This window comes from Ornithodoros turicata, unplaced genomic scaffold, assembly GCF_037126465.1.
Source record: "Ornithodoros turicata isolate Travis unplaced genomic scaffold, ASM3712646v1 ctg00001137.1, whole genome shotgun sequence".
NCBI lineage: Eukaryota > Metazoa > Arthropoda > Arachnida > Ixodida > Argasidae > Ornithodoros > Ornithodoros turicata.
The window spans coordinates 134,895-160,164 of NW_026999474.1; the positions used below are offsets into that span (position 1 = coordinate 134,895).

General features: G+C 44.9%; 1 protein-coding gene across 3 annotated transcripts in view; it reads left to right on the forward strand.

Moving 5' to 3' along the window:
* LOC135376500 (DDB1- and CUL4-associated factor 6-like) overlaps positions 1 to 25,270 on the forward strand; it is a 63,707-nt gene that overhangs the window by 25,260 nt on the left and 13,177 nt on the right. The window contains exons 9-12 of one of the 3 annotated variants that reach the window (XM_064609008.1): positions 71 to 170; positions 3,280 to 3,501; positions 4,935 to 5,127; positions 14,688 to 15,092. In XM_064609008.1, the coding sequence (XP_064465078.1) occupies positions 71 to 170; positions 3,280 to 3,501; positions 4,935 to 5,127; positions 14,688 to 15,092 (920 nt within the window). The remainder of the gene's footprint in view (positions 1 to 70; positions 171 to 3,279; positions 3,502 to 4,934; positions 5,128 to 14,687; positions 15,093 to 25,270) is intronic. The other 2 variants (XM_064609010.1, XM_064609009.1) reach the window with 2 other exon arrangements.

Sequence of the window (25,270 nt, forward strand, 5' to 3'; positions counted from 1 at the left end):
TGAAATGCAGTGTTCCTTGTGAGACCGTGTCTCAGCACACTGTTTATCTCGAGGTTTTTACGGTTCCTAGGGCAAACCCACAGACTCTCGCCTGTCGATGAAGCGTCTTAGAGTTCGTGGAGACTGGTCAGACACTGGACCTAACGCAAGACCAGAGCGTGAAATGAGAGGTATATTCACATTCCTTTGCGCTTTGTTCCTCAAGAAATTGAGTGTAATAATTGTGTATGTACTTGAGGCACTGTAGGTCTCAAGAAGTTGATGTGTATGTATTGTGAGACAGAAAATGTCAGCGTTTCAGTGTTTGTGTCCTAACCCTAGGCGCTGCTTTCTGATAAATTACCAATGGACTACTTTGTGCATACGAATTATATTTAGGGCCTGACTTTTTAGGGTTAAACCTGTATCCGCCCGATATTTACCCCCCGAACAAAATCTGTAAAATTCGGGTTTAACCCGAATCTACCCGAAAACGTCCAGGTCGCGTGGCACACTCATAAGCGTGCATTAAAATAAAGTTTGATAACATTGCAAAACATTAGTTCCACGTTAAGACAAATTTTTATTAAACAATAAAAAATCACCCGAATACACCCGAATTCCTGACGACAGAATATGCCGTAACGGGATTTAACCCGAATACACCCGAATTTTCCAATGAAAAATATCGCCCGATATTTACCCCCCGAATTTGGCCAAAAATAAAACCCGAAAAAGTCAGGCCCTAATTATATTCCAAGAGTACATTGCTAGATGTAGCCACCAGATGACCAAAACCTAAGGTATGCAAAGTATCTTAGAAAGATTTGTGTTGAGACCGACATTTTAGAGCCAGTTGGACTCCTTCCTCAGGGGCAACTGTAGTCGCTGTTGGCAGCAGCGTTCTTGCCATGGTACTTATAAATGGTACAATGCCAGTGGGGGCTGAAGAAATGAGCCAGTTCATTTCACTTGTATGGGTTTTCTGTCCATCCAGATGTGCAGTGTGGGCATGTTCTTCCAAACTGCCCGTGATAGCAGAAACAAATGTTCATGCCATCTATTAGTGCTGGGGAAAGACTTTAAAGGGTTTGAAACGGCTCCTTAAATCAGGTCACTCAAGGTTGGTGCTTAGGTTAGGAGTGTGCAAGCTAACTGACTTGATAGCTGAGGCTTGGTTCTTATTTAATGTAAGTATAGTTAAGGATCACAAACAGCCTTTTAGAAGCCGTATCCATCAAAATGAGCAGCCATTGTCTGCTGCATAGGCAGCCACTCGAAGGCCTTCTGCGCTTCAAATGGTCTGCAGCAACTGGCTCAAGAAATGGCAACTTTAAATAAAAGAGGGAGAAGCCACATCAGATATATCTTCTGAGTAGTGACAGTGCTCTCCTTGACTGCTTTGTGATAAAAGGAAACATATTTTAAGTTTGAAAACCAAGTGTACAAACAGATAGAAGGTTGTCCAGTGGGTGTCTTCCCTTTTCTTTTCAGTTCTTGCCGATAACTTGGTAATGGAAAACATTGAAATTCAGGTCCTTAGCTCTACCAGCATTACTGTCAGCTTCTATAAGCGTTATGTGGACGATGCAATTGTAATTCTCAAATGTGATGATATTTCTACTCTCCGTACATTGCTCAATGATGTCCACCCTAACATTCAATTTACAGTTGAAAAAGAAAGCGACTCTCTGCTCCCTTTTCTTGATGTTCTTGTCACTCATGACGATTCATGAAGTGTCAGTACCTCTGTTTACCATAAACGTTGTCATAACGGTTGTGATGATGGTTGTGTGCTGGATTTCTATTCATACGATCCCCCTGAACACAAAAGTGCAGTGATAAGGTCTTTGTCCAGCACGGCTGAAGCCAAGAAGGCAGAATGCAAACAGTGATATCCTGTTGAAGAATAACTACCTTCAGTCTTTCGTCAAGAACACTGTATCGCGAATGTATTGTAATGATGACAAAACCCCCCTCATGACAAGTTGTTTGTATTCCTTACGTTTGGAGTTTGTCAGAATCCGTACGAAGAATTGTAAAACTGCTAGGCATTAGTACAGCTTTCAGACCTAGACAGACGATTCGTAACATACTCCCAAAGACTCATCGTCTACAAGATACAATGGAAAGATGTTGGAGAAACAGGAAGAAAGAAAGCGACCAGACTAAAAAGAGCACACCACACAGATCTCTAAGCCACCGGATCCAAACCCAGCGCACGGAAGTTGTGGAACACATGGTGAAGACTGGCCATTCTTTCAACTTGGATAACGTCAAGACCTTGGTCCATGAAAAAAGATGGGAGGGTCAGGAGATTCCTAGAATCCTGGCATATCCAATGCGATAAGAATGCTCGCAACAACCACAAAAGACCTTTTCCGGATTGCTACAAAGACTTGAAAGGGTTTCCACTTTGGTGTATCTGTTCATTTCTTGTGTGTATCTGAGCTGATGAGGATGCCCGTATAGGCGTTGAAGCGTCCTCGTCTTTAATTTTCCTTTTCTTTTGTCGTGTAAGTCAGTGTAATAAATTTGTTGTGGACCTTCTTTTATATAAAAGGTGAGCAGTGAATGTTTAGCGGATTAACAAGGCCACAGTTGATGGGGTGTGTGTTAATACTGTGAAAACTCTTCCGATTGCCCTTAAAGGAGCACTGAGGTAACATTCAGTGGGGCTCAGAACTCTGTCTCATTCTGTCCAGCTCTCCATCGGGAGCCACTACGGAAAATATTCTCACTGCAGTGCATTATCACTGCGCAATGAAATTTACAAAAGTTGTCAGAGAAAGCAGCTGCCGACACCAACCTCACGTGACGTCGTGCCTCTGTTCACGCGCCACCAATGCCCGCTTGCACCTCGATCTGTGCCGCTCTACATAGTGAATCACGTGCCCACATTATGTCACAACATTTCCTGGTTCCCCTCTTTTCATTAGTGGAGGATTCTTTAAAGGTGCTCTGTTGGTCGTCCATCGTTCTTTCACAGGAGCTCATTTTACTCCTTGCAGAACACGCCGCAGCGAAAAAAGTTGGAGGGTCACCTCAGTGCTTCTCTGATGGTGAATTCTGCTGGTCATTGTAGTGCAGAAAAAGTCCACATGCACTGGCTCGAGCTTGTGCGTCACACAGCCACTTCAACCCATCGCGTGTCGTTGGTCCTTCTTTTTGTTCTCCGTTCATTTGTAGGCTGAGCCCACACTGGTAGACTACACTTTGCTGCACAAAAACGACCAGCAGAGTTCTCTCTAAGTGTCCCACACACATGTCTCATACCTGAATCTCTGTTTCAACACGAAGCAGCTTTGGGAGAACAGCAGCCACGATCTCTGCACGCCAGCTTGATGCAGCGCATGTCGGACGTCTTGACCCGTATGTTCAACACCACAATGTCCCGCAATAGGACAGCGCTGACGTCATCTTCGTCCGCATCATCGGCACAAAGTGCAGGCGAGAGCTCAACCGAGGAGGAAGCTGATGCTCCAACATCGAGACAATCTCGTCGAGCACGCATTGCCCAAGGTTCGTTGTTTTCCCTTCCATCAACCTGTGTTGGCAACACAGACATAGTTGGGCACAGCCCACTCCTGCTTAAAAGATATATACCCTCCCCCAATGTCCTCTACTCCTTCCTGCTGTCCTCTCTCAACATCTGTACAATGCTGGTTACTTGGCGTCAGTGAGTCGCTTGGTGGGACTATCGCGGAATAAAAAGAAAATTTAAAAGATACGTGTCACAGCATTTTTACGACTTCGATACATCTGCAAAAAAACATGCTGTTCAGTGCTGTAGGAAATTCTGCGATGTAAAGTTTGGTGTTTCTCAGTCTCTGGAAATGTCAAGGATAGCCTCTCTCTATGCCTTTACTCACCTTGTTCTTTCATGGGTGTGGTCAGGATGAACAGAAGGAAGTAGTGAAATGTGGTAAACGTTGCTCGAGGCTTCCTCAAGCCCACCCCAAGTGCCTTCCTTGTGGGTCCCATTCTCAACGCAGTAACATTAACGACTTTACACCATCCCGTTTCTGTGTCCTATTGCGCAGACAGGTGCCTATGATTTTCTTAAAAGGGTGCTAAATATGGGGCACAATTCTTTGATGCACGGTACTACGTTGCCGATGGTGGACGTTTTCCAAAATTGTTCATGGAAAAGAATATAATGCCTCCAAATGGACACAATGGCTGTGTCAAGTAAATAGCCCAGACCCAGGAGAGCGAGTGTTTAATTCTCCACTCGCTTAATGCAGCCACTGGTGCACTATGGAGCGTCAAATACCAACCAGTTTTTCGTGCTCCCACATCAAATGGGTGCACTGAAGCAGATGACAAGCATTTGGAGCTTAAACCATTGCGCAACATATTTCTAATTGAGTGGCGATTCACCGAGTGAAAGCAGCTGCCACTTCTAATTAGTTTGAACGCAAGCTATAGATGCTTGCATGGTGAAATACATGGTGATAGACACGAAGAAAACACGGACAGACAGAGGACAGCGTTTGTTGCCATGTTACTTAACCAACGCGCTCTACATGTTCTCTCAAGATACAGACGTCCTATATTGCCGCAGTTTTGTTGGCAACTTTTATACAGACGTCGTCAGTTATTTGCGGTCATGCAGGACTTTAATGCGGGCATGTTGATGCCAAGCAGTCACCTTCATTGGAAATTGCCCCTGTCCTTGCCGAGTAAACCCAAGATTTACTTCCGCAAGGTTGAGGATTACATCCGCAAGGATTTACGAGGTTGAATCGTTCAGTTCAACCAGATTACACCTGAATTATTGAAGCAAACTATAACATTTGCTCCCCGACGTTGCTGAAAAATATAGGCCAAAAAAGTCAGGCCCTACATAAAGGTAATTGAAAATGCGAGGGGCGAGATACTGCTCTTTTTTATGTTTTCTCTATATGATTCCTGCAAAAAAATCCCACATCTAAATCTCATTCTTTTTGCAGTTCTCCAACGAAAGTTTAGGCAGAGGATGGCAAATAGAAAGCAAGAAACATCAGGAGCATCTTCATCATCTGCGACATCGTCAAATCCTGTGGCACTTGACTTGACGCAGGCAAGCACTTCATCAGCCACTGTAGAGTTGGAGTCCCAGGAAGCTGATCAGTCAGCCACTGCTGCATGCAACCTATGCAACAGGTAAGCTTAATGTTGTCTTTTGTTTGTCTTTGCCTCAAGCACGTTTTGTGTCAACGCTTCATTTTGTTTAACCTGTTAAGCTGATCATTTCTTAAAAGAACTGCTCAATTTTCCCGACATATTTTGGCTTGTACTTATTTCGTGTTTCACTCTGGGCAGTCACCTGAAAACCAGAGGCACTGTTCATCGGTTATTTTGGACTGTGTTGCACTGATCCAGCTCTATAAACATGCAATAGAAGTAGTTAAATTTTGTCAGGTGACGAAGAATGGGCACTGTTGTACAGACGGCGACTCTAATGCAGCAACCTGGACTAGATACATTGTCTTGAGTGTCAACAGTGTCACCACTTTGACTCCTCTTGCTGTACTATGCGAACAAAACTAGCTACCCAGATACCGCGATAAGGGTTTGCATGAATCATGCACGACGTTTTTCTGTGACGTTAAGTGAGGACGGCGATAACACCATTACGGTTGCTCTTTTGCCGATGACTTGCACTTTGCAGCAGACAGCAGAGCTGAAATAGTTTTGAGCTTCATGAGTGGTTCGAGTAGATCATGTGGCTTTAATACATATCGCAATTGCAATGTAACTAAAAAAGTTGGTTACTGACTGTTAGTCCTGACTGTAATTGAGAAAAAATAACAGTTTCCTAGTAGCAGCCCCTCGAGTATCCTAAGGCAACCCCCCTTTTTACCAAGGTTTGTTGCAGATAAAGAAAAATACCTGTATAACTGTATCCTAATTCAAGTACTAATCTCATATCAAGTTGCATGTAGTACAATGGTGAAAGACACTGAAAACAAAATCTGTTCTTAATTGTAGTTAAGTGTTCCAGCAGTACTTAACATTTTCATATAACAAGTCCATCCTTTCCATGATATACCAACAGATGCACGGATCAATAAATCAGGAAATAAAAATATGTACTTTGCACGAGCAGCTGTAAACAGAAATTGTACCCATGCCACACGGGCAGAAAGAATGACATTAGTGTGTAGAGTCAGTCGGGTCCTGAACACCATGTCTTACGGTAGTCGTGATACGTGTCAGATTGAAATGACATTAAACACGATGATGTTGAATAGGGTCTCTCACTAGCCACTTAAGAAGCTGGTTACTTGAAGAGCGTAAATGTTTTCAAATTAGAGGTGTCCGAATAGCAAAATTTCTATTGCAAATATAATTGAATAGAATATGTCAGTTACTCCACAAATTAAATCCGAATAATTTCTTCGCATGGCAAATCGAATTTGAACAATCAGAAAGGGCTCAATTCGAATACAGTAATCCCTCGTTATAACCAAGTCGTCGGGACCGCAAAAAGATTTGTTATACACGGTACTTCGATAAATGCGCTGCCAGTGGTTCCCGAAATGCACGCAAACAACGGTATACCAAAGACACGTACCTTGGGATGTTGTCAGCATGGTAGCACTTTTATTTCATTACAAAACAAGAGGTGAGCTGCCTCTGAGGCGCGGCCTTGTTTGGCACCAGGACGACCTGCTCCCGTCTGTGCACGCAGTGCAGGAGGCCGTCATCACCACCGCCGCACCCAATTTCATTGCGGATCAAATGGAGCATGTCCCTTGTCTCAGCCGTTGTCGGAACTTCCCGGGGCTCATCATCTGAACTATCGTCACTTTCGCATCAGCGTCCTGTCACAGTGTCCACAATATCCTCGTCCGTGGTAGGGCAGACGACGGGGACGTCCGCGTCTTCGAGTGTAAACGAAGAGAAGTCATCGTCTGCCTCCTGCCCGACGAGCTCATGCACTCGCCTGTATAGATCGTTGCAGTCCTCTATGTCTGAGACGTACTCTTGTTCATCGTACACACGACCCCTAGAAAATCCGGCGTGCACGAAGCAATTTCCTATCTTAGCTGCCGCCAGCTCCTTCCACGAAAGGCATAGTAGCCTTTTCAACTTCTCTAATTAGCGCGACTTTTTGCTCGAGCGTGATACACTTCCGTATGATCTTCGGTGGAGCCATTGGAAAATGCGGGAACTGCACAGAGGGCAAGACACCGACTTAGAGAAGTGGAACGCGCGTGCTACCCTTTCCGTGCAGAAAAGAGGAGAGGGTGTGACACTTTTGTCTCTATTCTACGAGGGAAAAAAAGGTTGCAGAGAACGCTGCCCAGCGTCTCCACCGCTCCGCGAGTCTGGGACTAAGTTCGTGCGGGTGCTGCTGGCATATGGGCCGGCTTGCGCTTCGTAAAATGCGTAGTCGGACGACAGTACGTTTGGCATAATCCGGTTAAAACTGCATGCATTTGATACGGGACACTGAGGAACTTCGAATAAAGCAATAATTCGAATAAAGCGACTTTGTTGTAACGAAGGATTACTGTAGTTTTGAATATGTACCTCATGGTGAAATATTATGTGATGTTGTGCTCATTCGATGTTGTTCTGCTTCAAACTTCTGAGCCTTTTCACCCAGAATAACATATAGTGAGAGAAGGGTCCCTTTGTGTTGTGTGTGGTAGACTGCATTAGTGGGATGAACTGTGTTGAGGGTTAGTCAACATGTGCCATGCAACCTAGGGCCCTATCCTCGTCAAAAGTAATCGACCTCGATTACTTTGCGTCACGAGCTGTGGGTGAGGCTTCAACAAAATACTCTGCCCTTAGAGCCCACCCATTTCGAGGGAAATTTATGCCTAGTTTTCCTTCGCAGCATCTGGGCCCTAATCTAAGACTGTGACCGTTTTGGCATAACCGTGACCTAAAAGATTATTTTCGAAGCTTTAAGGTAATATAGCCAAAGAGGGTCGATTACTTTGAGTGGCGACAGGTTTAGTGATGAGTCTGCGCAGGTGTTGTACAAAATCTGTATGTGCTAGTCACAACAAAAAAATGTGTATCTTTCTTCGTTTTTGTTTAATAATGACAGAAGGCATCGCTGCACAACGCGCTTCACTACGTAACACAGTTTCCTGCGTGGATCGCCTCCTCGTATGCATGAGAGTGGCGCGCTTTTCGAAGCGTCGTACAATCAATGTTCTTGCAATACAGAGGTGTGCACACAAAAAACTCGATCCAAGTTCACTGTTTGTTGAGTGTAAGTAAATGCGGTTCCATTACCACCCCCCACAGCTCGCAAGCAAAAGAAGCATATTCAGATGCGACTTCCATAACATCATTTTGCATACCAAGCACACAAACACACAGAATTTTTTTTTGAAATAAGCTCAAGCTCATGATTTAGAGCATGAACCAATTCTTATAAACAAGTTTCTCACCACAATGTCCGTTCGATCCCTTGCATGATCCATTGCAGGTTTTGTCGCGTGCTGCGTGCCATCTGTGCCATCTCACGGCCGCATACCACTATTATAAATGCCAAGTACAATCACGGTGTCACACACACACATACATTGCCGTCTTGCGCACCTGTACTATCACGAAAAATGACAACAACAAAAAAGGTAATTACGAGCCTGCTTTTTCGCACATTTCCCACGAAATTCATTTTTAACTCTGGAAGAGGTTTCCATTCCCGACATCAAAGATCTGAAGCAACAAGGCAGGACAGGCAAATCATAGATGTGGCCTTCGGGTTCTCAGGAGGAAACACCGATAAGGCGGGTGGCATCCCAAGATAACACATTGGGCCATTGTTTGATACAGTAGACTTCCGTTAATTCGACTCCCGATAATTCGTTTCTTCGCTTAATTCGATCGAGTTCGAAAGTCCCGGCAGGGACCGATGTGTTTCTATGGGTAAAAAAGTTCGTTATTTCGAACGCCAAGGTGGTCCACAACGGATAATTCGACCGGTGTGTCCGAGAATAAGGCCCCCACGTGGCGCATTCCGCCACCGCACATGCCGCACATCCCACACATACGAACAGAAGAGCAGGGTCGCCAATCGCAGGGTGACATAGTGACATACGTCAGCACAGCCGGCGGGAGGCCCGTGACAGTGTCCCGGGCGAGGAGGACAGGGCACGCGCCCTCTATCCGCGCCCTCCTCTCCACAGTTCATTTTGTTCCGTGCGTGCTTTTGCGTAGTTAGCATTGTGGTTGGTAAGCCAGCAGCCCAGTTTGCTATGACCACACGTGGCAAGTACAAAGCGCTGTCCATCGGCACGAAGGTAGCTATCCTCGAAGACGTTGCCAGTGGTCATCTGAGCCGAAAAGAGATTGCCGAAAAGTATGGCGTTACGAAGAGCACACTTGCGACTTTCATCGCCAACAAGGACAAGATCTTTGAGTCTCGAGACAAGGAGAACTTCGACGGCCGTAGGAAGCGAATGCGGACATCGGCGTATCCCGACGTAGAAGAAGCGGTGTTAGAGTGGATCCGCGACATGCGAAGTCGAAATTTGCCACTCAGCGGACCTATTGTGTGTGAAAAAGCAAAGATGTTCGCAACGAGACTCAACGTCCCCGAATTCGTTTGTTCTGATGGCTGGTTGACAAGGTTCAAGAGCAGACACAACCTCGCCTTCAAAGCAGTTTGCGGTGAGCGTGCCGACGTCGATCCAGAAGTTTGTGCGCACTGGGCGAATGAACGACTGCGTGCCATTTTGGATAACTATAGCCCCGACGATATCTTCAACGCAGACAAAACTGCACTTTATTACAAGATGCTTCCAGAGAAGACGTTAGCATTTAAGGATGACCCGTGTGCCGGAGGAAAGCGCAGTAAAGAACGCGTCACAGTGATGGTGGCCGCCAACATGTCCGGTACAGAAAAGTGCCGGCTGCTGGTTCTGGGAAAATCGTCAAAGCCTCGATGCTTCAAGGGAATCAAAACATTTCCTGTAGACTATGCTGCCAATTCAAAAGCTTGGATGACGGCGCAGCTGTTCCGGGAATGGATCATAAAGCTGGACCGAAAGTTTGCGTCGAAAAATCGCCGAGTGGTGATCGTCGTGGACAACTGCAGCGCACACTGCAACGTACAAGGACTGAAAGCAGTGCGCCTTGAATTTCTTCCCCCGAATGTGACAGCAACAATGCAGCCCATGGACCAAGGGGTGATAAAAAACCTGAAGGTGTTATACAGAAAGATGGTGCTGCAAAGAATCATCATCTGCCTCGAAAACGGTAAGGAGTACGGGGTCAACCTCCTTAGTGCACTGCACATGCTTGCCCGAGCGTGGGAGATGGTAAAGCCATAAACAGTATCAAACTGTTTTCGCAAGTGTGGGTTCGTCGCACAAAGAGATGCCTCGACTCCTGCACCGGACGGCGTGGACGTAGCAAGCAGTGCTTTCGAGACGGACTTGACTCTGTCCGAAGAGCCAGATGTACAGCGGGCCCTCGGCGATGGGAGTTTCAGCGACTTCGTGGACGTGGACAACATCGTTGAAGTGTGCAGTCCACTCACAGACGACGATATTTTGAGGCAAGTGTCGTGCTCCGCGGAGGATTGCCATGGCGAAAGTGAAAGTGACACTGACATTCTCAGCGAAGAAGGTGCGCAGTGTGCACGACCAAGCGCTGCCGATGTGGAAGCGGGACTCAACGCTGTCGAACTGTATTTATCTTTCGAAGACAATGCCGAAAAAGCGTTCGAACACATCAATGCTCTGCGCGGCATGTTTTCCGCCGCGCGCTTCAAGCGTAGGCGACAACAAGCCATCACTGATTATTTTCATCAATAAAAAGAACATTTACTGTGTTCATATTCCTGCCTTTTCGTTAATTCGAACGTCGGATAATTCGATCAAATTGCGCGTTCCCTTCAGGATCGAATTAACGGAAGTTTACTGTAGAAGGTGTCAGCCACTCTTAATATTCGCGCCTTTTTCGATTGTGCACCAGTGACGGAAGAGATGTAAAGTACCGTATAAGCGGTTAAATTTGCGGGCTCAGTAATTCGCGAAGAGCGAGGATCGGGCAATTATTCGCGGAACCTGAAAGTCACGATACCACAGTGTGTCACCCCCGCATGAGGCGTCTTTGGGACTTTCCACCTCGAACTAACAAAAGGAGAATAACCTATATCACCCCTTATAAGCCCTACTGACTCAGAGTGCTACAATGAGGGGTCATTGCCGAATTTCCGTCATTCTTGCGTCCACGTCGACACAGTGAACATCGTGACGGCTTCTTAGTTTTCAACTCATTACCACCATGTTCTTGCTTCGGTACTTAAAGCCGACGTCCCAGCGTCCCCCTTCTCCATCCATACACCACATGCATGGACTGCATGACAGTGCCGTATACGATAAGCGACAAAGAAACTTTTGCTGCTGCCAACAAATGTGTGTCTCACGAAGTCGCTGATCAGCGCAACCAGATGCGTAAACGTGGCAACTACAACAACTAGAGTCCTGAAGTCAGGTGCGGAATTGAAAGAGCAGTATAAGGGCGTAATAAGCCGCGTACATAAGATGTATCAGCGTCCTGGGCCTTATTTCTTTTTGATATTTTTCTGTCATCGCTTCGAATATTTCGTGGGACTTTAAATTCGCAAAAAAAAAAAAGAGCGTTCGCGAATTTTGCGAAAAATAGGTCTCCGCGAAAATTACTACTTATACAGTAATCGAGGTCGATTACTTTGACGAGGATAGGGCCCCTGCTTTGTGTTCATCTCCTGATTTCTATGTTTACATTATGAATTTCCTGTACTTTTTTTTAGAAACTGCACATATTTCCATCTGACTGAACATAGCTTGGGAGGTGATTTACTGGAACCTGCAATGCTCAGAGTATAATGTTGACCATGCGCTCACAAAATTAGTTGGCTCTAGTGACAGAATATTGTAAAGAGTGTAAAGTGGGCTTCACCTAATGCTGGAATGTAATGAGGTGAAGCAAACTTACAGAATGGAGCTGGCACAGCAAAAAACCCATCTTAAGTAACGTGAAGTGGGCTTCACCTAACTCTTGGATACCAGCAGCATTGCCGAGTGGGTTGAGGCGTCCCACTCGGTGATGGTGGTAGCCAAGATCGTGCTGAAGACTGGGAGGTGCACCGGCTGTGCTCTCTGAGGTTTTTCCTGCGTTTTCCGAAGACTTTCCAGACGAATGTCGGCACAGTTCCCCCTGAAGTTGGCCCAGGACATATGCTACCCCACTTTCCCCTGCTCCTTCCTGCTGTCCTGTCTCCATCTGTCCACATCTGTACGCCACTCATAGCCACAGTTGCTCCGCGGCGCTAGCATGGAATAAGAATAAATAAATAAATAACTCTTGGATGCAGTGAGGCGAAGCCCACCTGCAAAATGGCAATAATAATTCCTCATCTCAGTACTATTTGAAAAACGTTCAGAAATTTCGAGTACTGAACATTGGTTGCAAATAGCATCAGATATTGGTTTTGTATTCGAAATTTCAAATATTCAGGCAGCTCTAGTTCAAATAGATTGAAAATACCCATATCCTACAAAATGAGAAATTTTGCTTAATTTCATATTTAATGGTCTGTACTATGTTTCTGTACTACTGTTGTGGTCTCCATGCCAAAAGCACATATGTAAAAAGCAGTTGTTAACAGCACCGGGCATATTGCCAAAAATAATGCTCGTTTTTGTGCACTTACAGAGTGGCTATATGGAAGTTTTAAATTGCTCTCGTGCTCAGACAATGGTGGCGACGCATTTCATGGGCAATTGAGTTGCGGCAATCTCGTTACGTGGAAACCGTCATTCGGACGAATGCCATTAAATATTTTCGTATAGTGTGGCACGAGTGACATTAACACTTCACTTCATTATGCACTTAATGTCATTTTTCGTGCCCGTGTGCCAGGGTGCCATCTGTTATGTTTCACATTCAAGGGTATGCACGTAATAGCTGGGCTTTGGAATTAGCAGTCGCAAAAAATGCTTACATCGGCATTTAGCCAATCTAAACATGAACCGTTTATCAAATTATATCTCCATCGAACAGTGACACGTGGTGCTACGTATACTAATGTGGCAGTGTATCAGAGGGAAACAGTGCAAAAAAAAGAAAAGAAGCTGGGCAGGTAGCAGTTGGGCTACTACCGATAGGTTTATCAGTAGATACATCTCACATGGGTAACAGTGAAACGACAGACACGCGTTTACGAGTGTGGATTTATTTCACGGAGGTGCTTGGACCTCCTAATATGAGGATCAACACTGACAGACAGCAGAACAGGTATTGGCTAACAGATACAGTTACACTCACTTGACTGTTAAATACACTAGCTTGTGTAAGATTGGACAATGATAACTCAAGTACCTTATGTACGGCATGCTGCTCACATTCAAAGGCCTCAGAAATGTCAAATCTATTATAACGTTTCCATCCGTACCCGGCAGCAGTGCAAATTCAATGTAGCTTTGGTTGACAAACTGCTAAATTGGGCTGCAACAAAAACAGATGGATGTCTGTCTAAAAACGTAGTTTCCATTTAGGTGTGGATGCAGAGCATGATGTGGTCCTGCTCAGTGTTGCTCTGTTAAGTGTGTTAAGTGAGCGCTCAGTCCTAAAGACAGAGTTTTATGCACTTGCTGGCCTATGCTCATCCGTTACTGACAGACAAATCGCCACTCTATCGAACCTACAATCCTCTCTATGTTTTGTTTGACCAATTAACACTCGTTAGGGCACAATTGTGCAATCCTGAAAGGTGAGGCTCCGGACACCATGGTAACAATTCGAAAATACGTATTACAATGCTTAAGACTACTGCAAAGTTCAACATTTTTTTTAGTCTTCCTGCGATAACAACAGAGATGAAGAACAAGCACTACCAATTAAGAAATGCACAATTAATGGCGCAAGAGATATTATCGAAGCTTTAGCTGTTTCGCCCAGAAGGGCCTAGCCTCCATTGTCAGAATGGTGTTATGATGAGTTGGGACAGCGCAGAGGGGGTCCTTGTCTCTACGGTATCTTCTACGATGCACCCAAGCAAAGGAACTTGTCTCCCCGGGGGTACTGCTGCTGCTTCACATGCTCGTTTCTAAAGTTTCTGTCCCCAGGCATAAACGGAAACTGCTTTTCCGAGGAAAAAAGCTACTTCGTTGACTATACAAAGTACATGATGTAAAGGGACGACTGTAGCCCGTGGCTGCCATACTTTTGGCTACGTAACTCATATTCGAAAAATTCCCAAAATGTGGTAGAGTCATGGATTTCTGACAATTCAATTCAGCCTTTTATTTTTGAGGTACCCACAAACAATGTCCACGTGAGGTACATGGTGTTGTGACGGTTATCTTGCTTTGATGTGTGGCAAATATTTGTAGAATAACATTTCCCGTAGCAATAGCGTGCACCAGTTCTAATCCTAGATACGTTGCACTAAAAGTTCACGTAGGTCCCTGAAAGGCCTGGAAGAGTTTCCCAAATTATCTCTACAAATTCTGCGTGAATTTTTTTTTTCTATAACTGTTTGCTCTGCAGAGAGAGAAAAAAATACGTGGGCATTTGTAGACGTTTAACTCAAGCGCGGGTATTAGTTCTATTAATTCGGGTGTTAGAACAACTGCTTCGCATGATGATGCCACGGCAGTGTGACGTCACTGAAAAATTCCACTATACGTAACACGTTAGTACAATTTAACATCCCCGCTTGAGTGCCCACTAACCACTGCACGTGATGCCACCCGCCGTAGGCATTGCGCAGAGCTCATGGTGCACCTGCACTACAGTGGCTGCGGCACCAACAGCGGACTCATCACCATGGACATGTCGGACCACTCGCCTCCCTCCCCAGCCTCTCCACATTTGGCAACTGCAGTGTTGCCCACTCACGATGCAGAGGATGAAGATGCCATCTTCCACGACTCCGTCGAAGACATCTCTGAAAGCGACTGCTTCCAGTCGGCCGCGGAGAATGTATCCCAAATGGACGACGCCTCGTCGGATGCCCGTGTAAGTGCATCGGCTGAGAGGGACCTTGCAGAAGCGGAAGATGCATTGATTGATGATGAGACCGCGCCTTTTGTCATGTCCATCGGGAGCCTCAGCGTCGACAATACGAGTGAAGATGAGGGCGAAAGAGAACGTAGGCACCGAAGGTGGGTAATGTTTTGTACTTTCGCTTGAACAGTGAGTGCACTTTTTGAAGCTTTAGCTAGAAACCCATTTCATTAGTGTCAGTAAAATATGGAGAAATGCAAAAGAAAGCCAAAGTGCAAATGGAATAGAGTGCAAGCGAGCAGTTACGTGGACAACGTATCCCTTAGCGTGGGTAACGCAAGCAGTAAGAACAACACGAGGCAACTTTAATACAGGCCATGAAAGGAGCCTGCTCTCCACGTATATGATGCATAATATTGGACGAGCATATCATCCAACAGTTAGTAACATACTTTGTGCACATTCACATTCATTCACACGCTGTTTATGGTAACTATGATCTTGACACTTAATTTCAGATACTTAACACAGTAGTACCATTGAACATTGATAGATCAAAAGCCATGTCTTTCATGTGAGTAGACATTCATGATGATGCTTATCATCTAGGAACGTTTCACATGATATGTCGTGGTCTAAACACTAGCCACGTGTGACACAAGCCATACCATGGGTACCTCCTGTGCCAGCGCTCATCACAAACTAGAATATGCCTGCACAATATTGGGTCCCTGCCATGTCCTTCACTCACATCTTATCAAAGCAGTTAACGACCCAGCCATTCGTTCCATCCTAAGTGATTACTTTCTTGACTTTGCTTTGAAACCTCAACTTTGCCTGGCCACTCTTGATCTGTGCCAAAAGATCTCTGGCCTTTCTTGTGCAATCCTCCACAACAACTTGCTAAGCGCTGACAATAAGTTCCAAGACTATTTTCATAATAATATAATAATAACTGGGGGTTTACGTCACGAGACAACTGAGACCATGAGCGACGCCACAGCGGTCGGTCTGTGGATTGCTTTTGCCCACCTGAGGGTTCTTTAACGTGCGCTGAAAGTTCATCACACGGCACCCAGTATTTAACGTCCCTCACCGAAGACGGCGTGTCTAAGCAACTTGTACCCTGCCACCAAGTTGCTGACGTCCTCGGCCGGGATCAAACCTGCGATGTTGGGATGCGAAGGCGAACACGCTACCGACTCGGCCACCGAGGCTGGTCTATTTTTGTGACTCGACTTTATACGACTATGTATACGAAGATGTTTCGGAGAGTGACGAAAATAATGCTCCTACTGTGTGGAAACAGTGGTTATACAACCTGTGCATACATACGAGGGGTGTCCAGTAAGTGCTGAGTGTAAGTGTGATGCAGTGGACGGATGGTATTGCGATGTTGCATGCATGTAGCATCATTCTTCTGAGTAATAGTTATAAGACATGTGGCTCTTCTTTCTCATTCAATCTTGTGCCGCGTTGAAGGTCACTAGGTCACAATGGTTGAAGCGAAAGGCAGCATCAGGCGCCGTTTTGTAACCTAATTTTTGAGGAAAACGTGAGCAGCGTCGGCAAGTGCTAGCGGGTCTGTATTCATGAGCTCATAAAGAATGTGTGCTGTCGTGTCAAAAGGTGGGTAGCTTTCCTTAGGCATGAGAGGAAGTCTTTCGAAGACATCACGACTGAGGAAATTTGCCGCAAAACGCAAGACATGGATATGACCAAGGTGTGTGACGGTTCTTCAGGTTGCTACGGAACTGGGCATTAGAGCTTGGTCCGCGGGAAAGTTGCTACAGCATGCCCAAGGTCTACTTTCGTTGGGTGCTCAAAATGTTGACACCTGAAATTAAGAAAAATTGAGTGGAACATTCTTTTTGGTATGTTGTCCACGATGAAGGGTTTTTCGTGTGGTTGTTGACTGGGGAATGAAACCTGGATCTACACCACTGGGACCCAGAGAGCAAGCAAGACAACGGGTCACCTGAGTCCACTGTTCTTTGGCAGGAGCTTGTTTTATTCGTTACAAAAGGTGCCGCAATAAAGAAAAAAAAAAGGAAGGGTCACCTCAGTGCTTCTTATGCTCCCTTGTGTTACCCGATGTGCTTTTGTACTGGGAGTCAGTTCTTGGTTCTGCATATTCAAAGATAAAAATTTCACTGATGATTCATTCAAGATCTAAGAAGGGCGTGCTGTCCTTTCACTCTGCTGACACCTAGATAGTGAAGATAGGTATTGCTGGAGCCAGACTTGTGAACACTCTCCAGGGGGCTGGATTTCCATAGCTTTACTTGCCAGCCTTGCCTTTAACTGTTTGCTCGACAATTTTGTTGAGCATGTTCAGAACCGGCGTTCTCTGTGGCGGAGAGCGATTGAAGAGTGCCGACACCTACATTTTACTTCTGAAATAATGTTCTGTTGTTTGACTAAGTATCGTGACGATAGGTGTCCCGGGTGGCATCTAAAAAGAAAGACGACGATCGCGCGCCAAAAGTTACGGCGCTTCGGAGGAAGAGCGTCTTTGTGCAGGACATTTCCGCAGACAGAGATCAGGCTATGCATCCAAACTTTTTTTGGTAATAATATGGTCCTTGTAGCATGTACAGAAAAAAAATCATCTCTCATGTTTTATTGGGCTCTCTGCTAACACGCATTTCCAAACTCTACAAAATTGTCGAGGTGCCCGTTCAGGGGTAATGCAGTGAGTGAGAATTACATAGCTTTGGTGGGTGCTCCATATTGTTATTAGCTCTTTCTAAGGGTTGGTGACATTGATTACCAGTCTATCAGCGTACTTCGGACCGGTTGAGCTCACTGACATCCGATTTGTATAAATTTTCACAATTTCCACAAATTTGTGGAAACTTCTAAACGGAGTGTTACAGCGACCTGGCACTTGCAGTTTTACACTATTATTTAACACTTTAACACTTTACACTACGCATTTAAACAATTATTTGACCGTGCGTTCTATTTGTGCCAGTTAAAGGGTTAAAGGAATCGTAAAAAAACCTACAGACAGAAGGAAGAATTAGGAAGGTAGGCCTTCCGTTATTCCACACTGGTAACATTTACAGGTTCTTGAGCCATTTAAAAACGATGGCCCAGTACAGGTCAATATGTCAGTGCCGAGAAGATTAAAGATTATTTGCAGTAAAGTTAATATTTAGAAAGTTTAGAAAATACGTAGAAAGTTCTCTTACCGAGTTATATAACCCGGTATGAGAAAAGTGCCAAGTAAGCAACTTTACTGAAGGCAGAAAGGAACTACAACTATCATGCAGGCAAAAGTACATCTGGCAAACCGGCCCCATTACCGGCCAAAGGCCGGTAATGGGGCCGGCAAAATGCCCTTTGGCCGGTAACTGGCCAAAGGGCATCCCATCTGGACATTTAGAAAAGCACTGCAAGGCATGCAGCTGCATCCATGAATTTACTTGTACAGTCACACCACCTTCCTTCAAAAGAACCACAACAGGGATACTTAAGGCACTCAATATGGTTAGGGCAGGATCTGACATCTGCATTAGCAACCCGTTCTTGACTCTCTTGTGGAGTGGGATCACATTTTTTAAAACTGCACCTACAGGAATATAAGGCAGAAATAAAAGGAAAAACATCCCTGGGACAAACAGCAAAAATCATTGGAGGCAATCTACAAACGTCCTTGATGGCAGCTGAACATCTATATAACACATTAGTAAATGTTTCTTTATTTATTTGTTAAAAAAAGAAATTCGTTAACTGGAACACGATAAGTGAAAAAAAGATAGCCACTGCCACCAACTTGCGCTACGCATGCTACAAACCGCCATGTGTCATAAAACTGATATATCAATCTATGAAAGGCACAAAATATCAAGTTTTATTTATCACATAACACTAGGTGATAGTACATAGTTTATGCGCAACATCACTTGGAACGTTCGTAACTCCAGATGGCCTTCACTGTTTTCTCCTGCGTGCTCGCGTATAGACCTTTCTTGGTTGGTCCACTTGCACTAATAACGGCTGACAAACGCACAAGGAGAAAATTCTTGAAAGAATGTAAGTGCACTGCGTTGGACACCAAAAAGAACAAGAAATGGGTATCACGTAGACATTTGCGTTTGTTGGAACTCTGACGTCATCACCAGCGACAAACAAAAACAGCATACTGTTAGCAGCGTCAACAGAAGCAAATTAGACTTCGCGAGAGGCCTGCAATGCACGTTTTCGTGTCCTAAAACAGGTGCGAAGAAGCCCTCGCTGCTCCGGTTTGGAAACTGTGTCTGTGTCCCGAAAATCATCAGCTCTGGCGGCACTCATGTCTTCGTGCTCCTTTTACGGTCTGCCTACAGCACGTGACGGCTTGGTCGCTGATCACTGGCAGGGCCATCTTTAATGTAGACAGGAAACACACAGCGCGAAAACAACAACCACGGGAGGAAACATAAGACACACACGGGCGCTAACTCCAACTAAACTTTACTGCACTGCATTTTGTTGAACTACATCTTTAATGTCGCATGTGCGGAGACGTTTGCTATGACGTATGACCATGACTGGTCCAGAATGCTTTGCCGTTGCGTTCACCTGGCATGCTTTCGTCTTTGGAGCACTACATTGAATGCCACCCCTGTTTTGCCCAGGGACTTTTTTAAATAGAGCCAATCAAACGAATGCATTTCGTTTAATCGAGCGCGTAAATACATTGCCATCAATGAGGACGCGTACGAGCGGCAGATGTTCTTTGTTAAACAGAGGATTTCGTTAAATCGACGTTTGCTATTGAGAGGTTCAACTGTATGTGCAAAGCTGTTTGAAGAATGTTTATTCAGTGAACCTCTTAGTTGCAAGTTCAGCGTTCATCTGTGTGCTTCTTTCCTTCAGTGTCGCTTTTGTTGACCAGACATCGTGACCAAACGCACCAAATCTCCACTCATGTTCTAAACATGGTTTGCTTGTGTGCCATAATTTCCTGCATATAAGCCGCACCGCAGATAAGCCGCAGGAGCCCTTTTTAGGAACGTTTTGAAAATTTTCATGCAGATAAGCCGCGGGCAATATGGAAAGACTGATATGTGCAAACAAAGGAGACCATAGAGAAAGCCATAGACCCCGTGTTCCGTACTCCAGGGTCGCCATGGTGTGCAACAAAGGAGGTCAGTTCAAGTGTTCTACCAAGATCGGATTGTGCTTTTGCTGTGTGTTCTTCATGGTTCGATGGGCCAGTGGCCATCCAGAAGACATGAGTCATCACTGTAACCACTTTCGTTAAAGCAGCTTGGGGTAAGGCACCAAGAAGGTCGGTCTACTCTAGTGTGGACACGCCCATGATAAAAAATTATTTGTGCATTGGCAGGGCGGTGCTGTTCCATAGATACTGTCAGTCTTTCCCTAAAAACCGGCATATGGGGAAAATACCAGGAGAAAATAGTCGTCAGAGAAGCCACAGTGCATCTGTGAGAAAAATAAATTGTGCAATTTGGCAAATACGCATGAAATTATGGTAGTACCTGTGCAAATGCAACCCACATCTTGGTGATACTCTCAAGATTTACCTCTGCAAAGAAAGAGAGGTCAATAAGCTCAACTGTTTGACTTTAAAAAGACCTCTGGATGCTTAGGGTTCTTCGTTTTCGAGTTTTATGATTTTTGAAATTTGGGAGGGAAACGTCGGATGCTACTTGGTTTGGTGGTTCCATAAGTTTCCGGCCCGACCAACTTTTGATAGTAATAGAGGCGAAACAAGTGATCACTTTTCGACATAGGCACCCTTAACTTCGATGCACTTTTGAGACTTTCGATGCAGTTTTTTTTTGCATTTGACACCTTTCAACCAGCATTCTTATACCCTTGAAAAAATAGTCCGAAGTTTTGTCCGCAAAATGCTGGAAAACTGCCTCTTGCACATCACTATCGTTTTGAAATCTCCGTCCTCTGAGATCCCTCTTCAAGTTTGAGAACAGGAAGTAGTCACTCGGTGCCAAGTCTGGACTGTAGGGTTGGTGGTGGATTTCTTCGAAGTCGCACTCCTTCGGTGCAGCCTTGGCAACAGAAGCCGTGTGGACAGGGGCATTGTCCTGGAGCAACCGGACACCTTTACTCAACCTGCCGCGTCTCTTTTCCTTGATGGCGTCTCGCAGTCGGTGCAGGAGTGAAGCATAATAAGTCGCATTCACTATGGTGTTCCTCTCTTTGAAGTCGATGAGGAGGATCCCGTGACAATCCCAAAATATTGTTGCCATGATCTTCTTTGTGGATTGTGTGACCTTGGCTTTTCTTGAGGGTGCTTTTCCTGGTTTGCGCCATTCCATCGACTCCTTTTTCGAAAGGGGATCATAGTAGAGCACCATAGTCTCATCCCCTGTGACAATTGACTTCAATATTTCTTCTTCGTTCTCTTGACAGAGCTCCAAAAACTCTTTGGCACAGACGACACGCTGTTGCTTTTGAACTGACGAGAGAAGTCGTGGCACCCATCTCGCACTGACCTTTTTCATGTGAAGGCCCTCGCCGATGATGCGAAAAACGGTTGTTTTGGAAAGCCCTAGCCTTTCTGAGATTTCCTTCAACTTCAGACGCCTGTCGCTCAGCACTTCCTCCTCGACAAGAGACAAATTTTTTTGTGTCACCACTTCCACTGGACAACCATCGTGTGGATCATCTTCAAAGGACTCTCGCCCCAGTCGAAACTGCTTAGCCCAGTCCTTTACTGTTGCGTACGACGGAGCGACTTCCCTGTACACGTTGTCCAGTCGCACTTTAATTTCTTTAGGCAAAAGTCCCTCTTTTGTCAAGAATTTTATCACAGCACGGTACTCAATTTTTTTCCATTTTAACTGAAGAACGCACCCTGGCTGTTTGAAATGCCGCTCTCCAACCGACAAATGCATGGAGAGGGTTGAGGGTGGTGCTCTGGCCCTCCAACAGATGGCGCCACGCGTCCTTAATCGCATTTTCAAATTCGTGCGCATTTCTACCTCAGGCCGGAACCTTATGGAACCACCCTCGTACACACAAGAATTCGGGGACAAATGGGGCTGTATGATCTGTATTTGATATGGCATTGGGGAATTTCCGTATGAAATGAAAGGCATATGAAACAAGCCACTGCTGTGACACTTGGATGAGAAACAATAATCTTTATATTTCTGCTCGAAACTGGGGCAGTGAATGACTGCGGTATTCCAACACTTGCCCGAGCTCCACAAAAGCTTCTGCAGGAGGCGGTTATAAAAGGAGGACAAATAGATTGTCACAAATAGCCCTCCTTGCTGATACTATGATCCACTTTTTTGATGGTTCTCCTAGAACGACAAGTTGAAGAGGACTTCAGGTAGATATCAGGTTGTACCCAAATTCTTGAGAACTTGTTCGGGAGGGGGACTATCGTGAAACACAGGGTTTAACCCGAAAACGAAGGCCGTATTTATACCTAGTTTAGCAATATGTCTCTTCACAGCTGTTTCAATTCAGTCCCACATACCTTTACTCTGTTCCAGTATCCCAAGGTCTGATTAGTCCAACACATGCTAGATCAGTATGTGGGCCATATTTTATTTATTTATTGTTTTTAAGTAGCAGTAAAGTAAAATAAATATTATTATACCTGCCGGGCGTTAACATGAAATATTTCTAGGCATCTTGGCCTGTGCCTGGAACGAGCTCGAAAGGTTTCTAGGTTACCCGATCCTGCCCAGCCTGTCATGTGTAATCCTAACCCCGTCACACACAGGATTGTGGTAAAGGCAAGTACAGTTGAACCTCATTAATTCGGAGTCATCCGGATGGCGAGAAAATTTCGAATGAAGCGGGTGTTCAAATTAAGCGAAACTATGGACATGGTGAAGGAAAATATCTTACTCTTTTTTTTTGCTGAAGAACTCACTTATCAAGCTTTGTCTGCTGCTCTCTGAAAATGACATCGCACGTCACTGTTCATTCAAGATAAGCTATGAATGCTACGAAGTCCATCATATTGCTGCACGCGCCATTCAACAATCTTCCAAAAAGGAGACACCGTCGTCACTCTGTTGGTGTGTGTGAGAGGCATACTCAGAACAATGTCCCCCATAAGAGTTGTGGCACTGGTCTGTTCTGTGTCTTCTATCCTGGCATACTCTTCGAAATATGCAAAGCCCTCCTCGGAGCTTGCATCACTAGAAGAAGCTTACACCACGTTGCAGATCTCACTGCTGAGATGATCGCCACTTTTTTCTTTAATCGTCAGCATCCTGTACTTCACCTGGCTTACGCTGGCTGTTGCCACAGCCTGCGGGCAAGATATGGACTTCTAAATGGATCTCAACAACAGCACGAAACGAAAGCAACCCAAAATAGGGTTTGCACAATCCATAATGGCAGCACAGCTGGAACACTGGGTGGCAGGTAAGCACGAGGAGTGGAGAGGTTGTGCCGCGTGATTGTCGGCTGAAAAGGGAAATCAGCAAGGGCGCAAGCATGTCGTTTTGATGGCAAGTCGTAGTAGCATGGGTTGGAAGCCGATGGTAAATGATGAAATTTGGTAGGAAACTTACGAATTAAGCGGGCCAGTTATGGTCGGATTGCAACATACGAAGAAGGGACTGCAGCAATCCTTCAAAGTAACCGGAATTTCGAATTAAGCGAGATCGAATTACTGAGGTTCTACTGTAATTCATAACGCAACAGTGCTAAATAGGACTGTGCACTGAATAAGCATTTTTAACCTTTTTATTTTATTGGTGGTGTTCCTTTTCTTTTGTGTGTGTGTTTCAGCTACCTTTGATCACAGACACCTCGATATCAACAGTTACACTATGTCTAACAAGTAATGGTGCAGCACATGACAGGCCCAATCTGACCACTCACACTGTCAAGCATGAGATTGATTTAAAAACAAAGAAGACACGCTTTAGCCAGACCGGGTTAGGCTTTCAGGTAAGCCCATGGGGATCTCTTACAGGTTAAGGGGGCTCTAAAGTGGTTGGTGTCTGTGGGTCTCATAAGCCAGTGGAAGCAAATATATTCTGTACTCAATGCTCATTATTTGAATATGCACGCAATGCAATGCAGGAAGAATAACAAGTGCACGCTATTTTCCGATGCACATTGATTTACGCGGTGTGTGTAATGAGGAGCTTCACGTCAAAATGATGAATGGATACATTGTAGTGACGAGATGTCCCACCTTCAATGAAGATAAGGCGTGGATTTTTTTCAAGAATTGTCTCACTGGAAACCATATTTTGTGCCTGGAATAGCATTGTGAAACATACAGTATAACATTACTAAGAGATGGACTTGATAATCACATAACGGTGCTATGCTCCACTCGCAGTTGGCAGGGCTTCATGCAGTTATAGCCTCTGTTTCGTAAAGTTTTGTTTTTTGTGCATTGGGGTGGGGGCTGTCATTTGTGTGCTTGATCACATTGAAGCGCTGATTCTGTTCCTGTTATCTTGCGTAGCAGTATTTGCGAAAGCTTCTGCTACTAGAGATGCGTCCCCGTGAATTTGTAAAAATATATTTACATTTTTGATATCTATAAAGATCAACAGTAAAAAAGTAAAATCAAGATAAATTCGATTTAAAAAACAATATGTTATTGATATATTGGTATTTTTAAAAGAAATATCGATGTATCGACGTTTGAAAAGCCGTCACACTATTACTTGAACTACTGAAAAAAGTTTCTCTTGTTTTATTATCTTCCATGCTCGTTACCACTGAGGCACGTGACAAAGACACTGACAAATAATGTGTGTTATGAGGACCAATGAGGATATGTACTTAATTATCGTATCAGAAAGATTGGGGAATAATTAGTGCAAGAATTTCGGTCAGTGCAAAGGATGTTACCCTGTTAGGATTTGCATCACTAGCCCTCCATAGCACCAGCTCGCCTGCCTCCGTCTCCTCCTCCTTTGTTCTTGGAGGAATGGTTGTTTGCAAATATGGAGCCATGCCAGCAAGAGAAAATCTTCGGTTTCAACTGCTGTGTACGTTGCACGCTCGGTGAAGTCGTTCTGCACATTCCAATGCGTCATTTGGCACGAAATGCAGCACCAGATGGTCCACGAACTTTTTGAAACCAACAAAAGTTTTGCCCTAACGTGCGTCACATATTTACGGGAAATATTGGCATTGTGTGGCGAAACCACATCGAGAGGGAACAAGCTGTCAAGTTTGGTTAATAAGCTCGTTGACCCGTCCCTTTTTTGATATCCCGTCCGCGCACAGAAGCTGCCCAATTACTTATATTTCTGTCAGCATTCATATCGATATCTACATCGAAGCGATACTATAGAACCTCATTAATTCCAAGCCGTCTGGACTGCAAAAAAATTTTTAATGAAGTGGGCGTTCGAATTAAGTG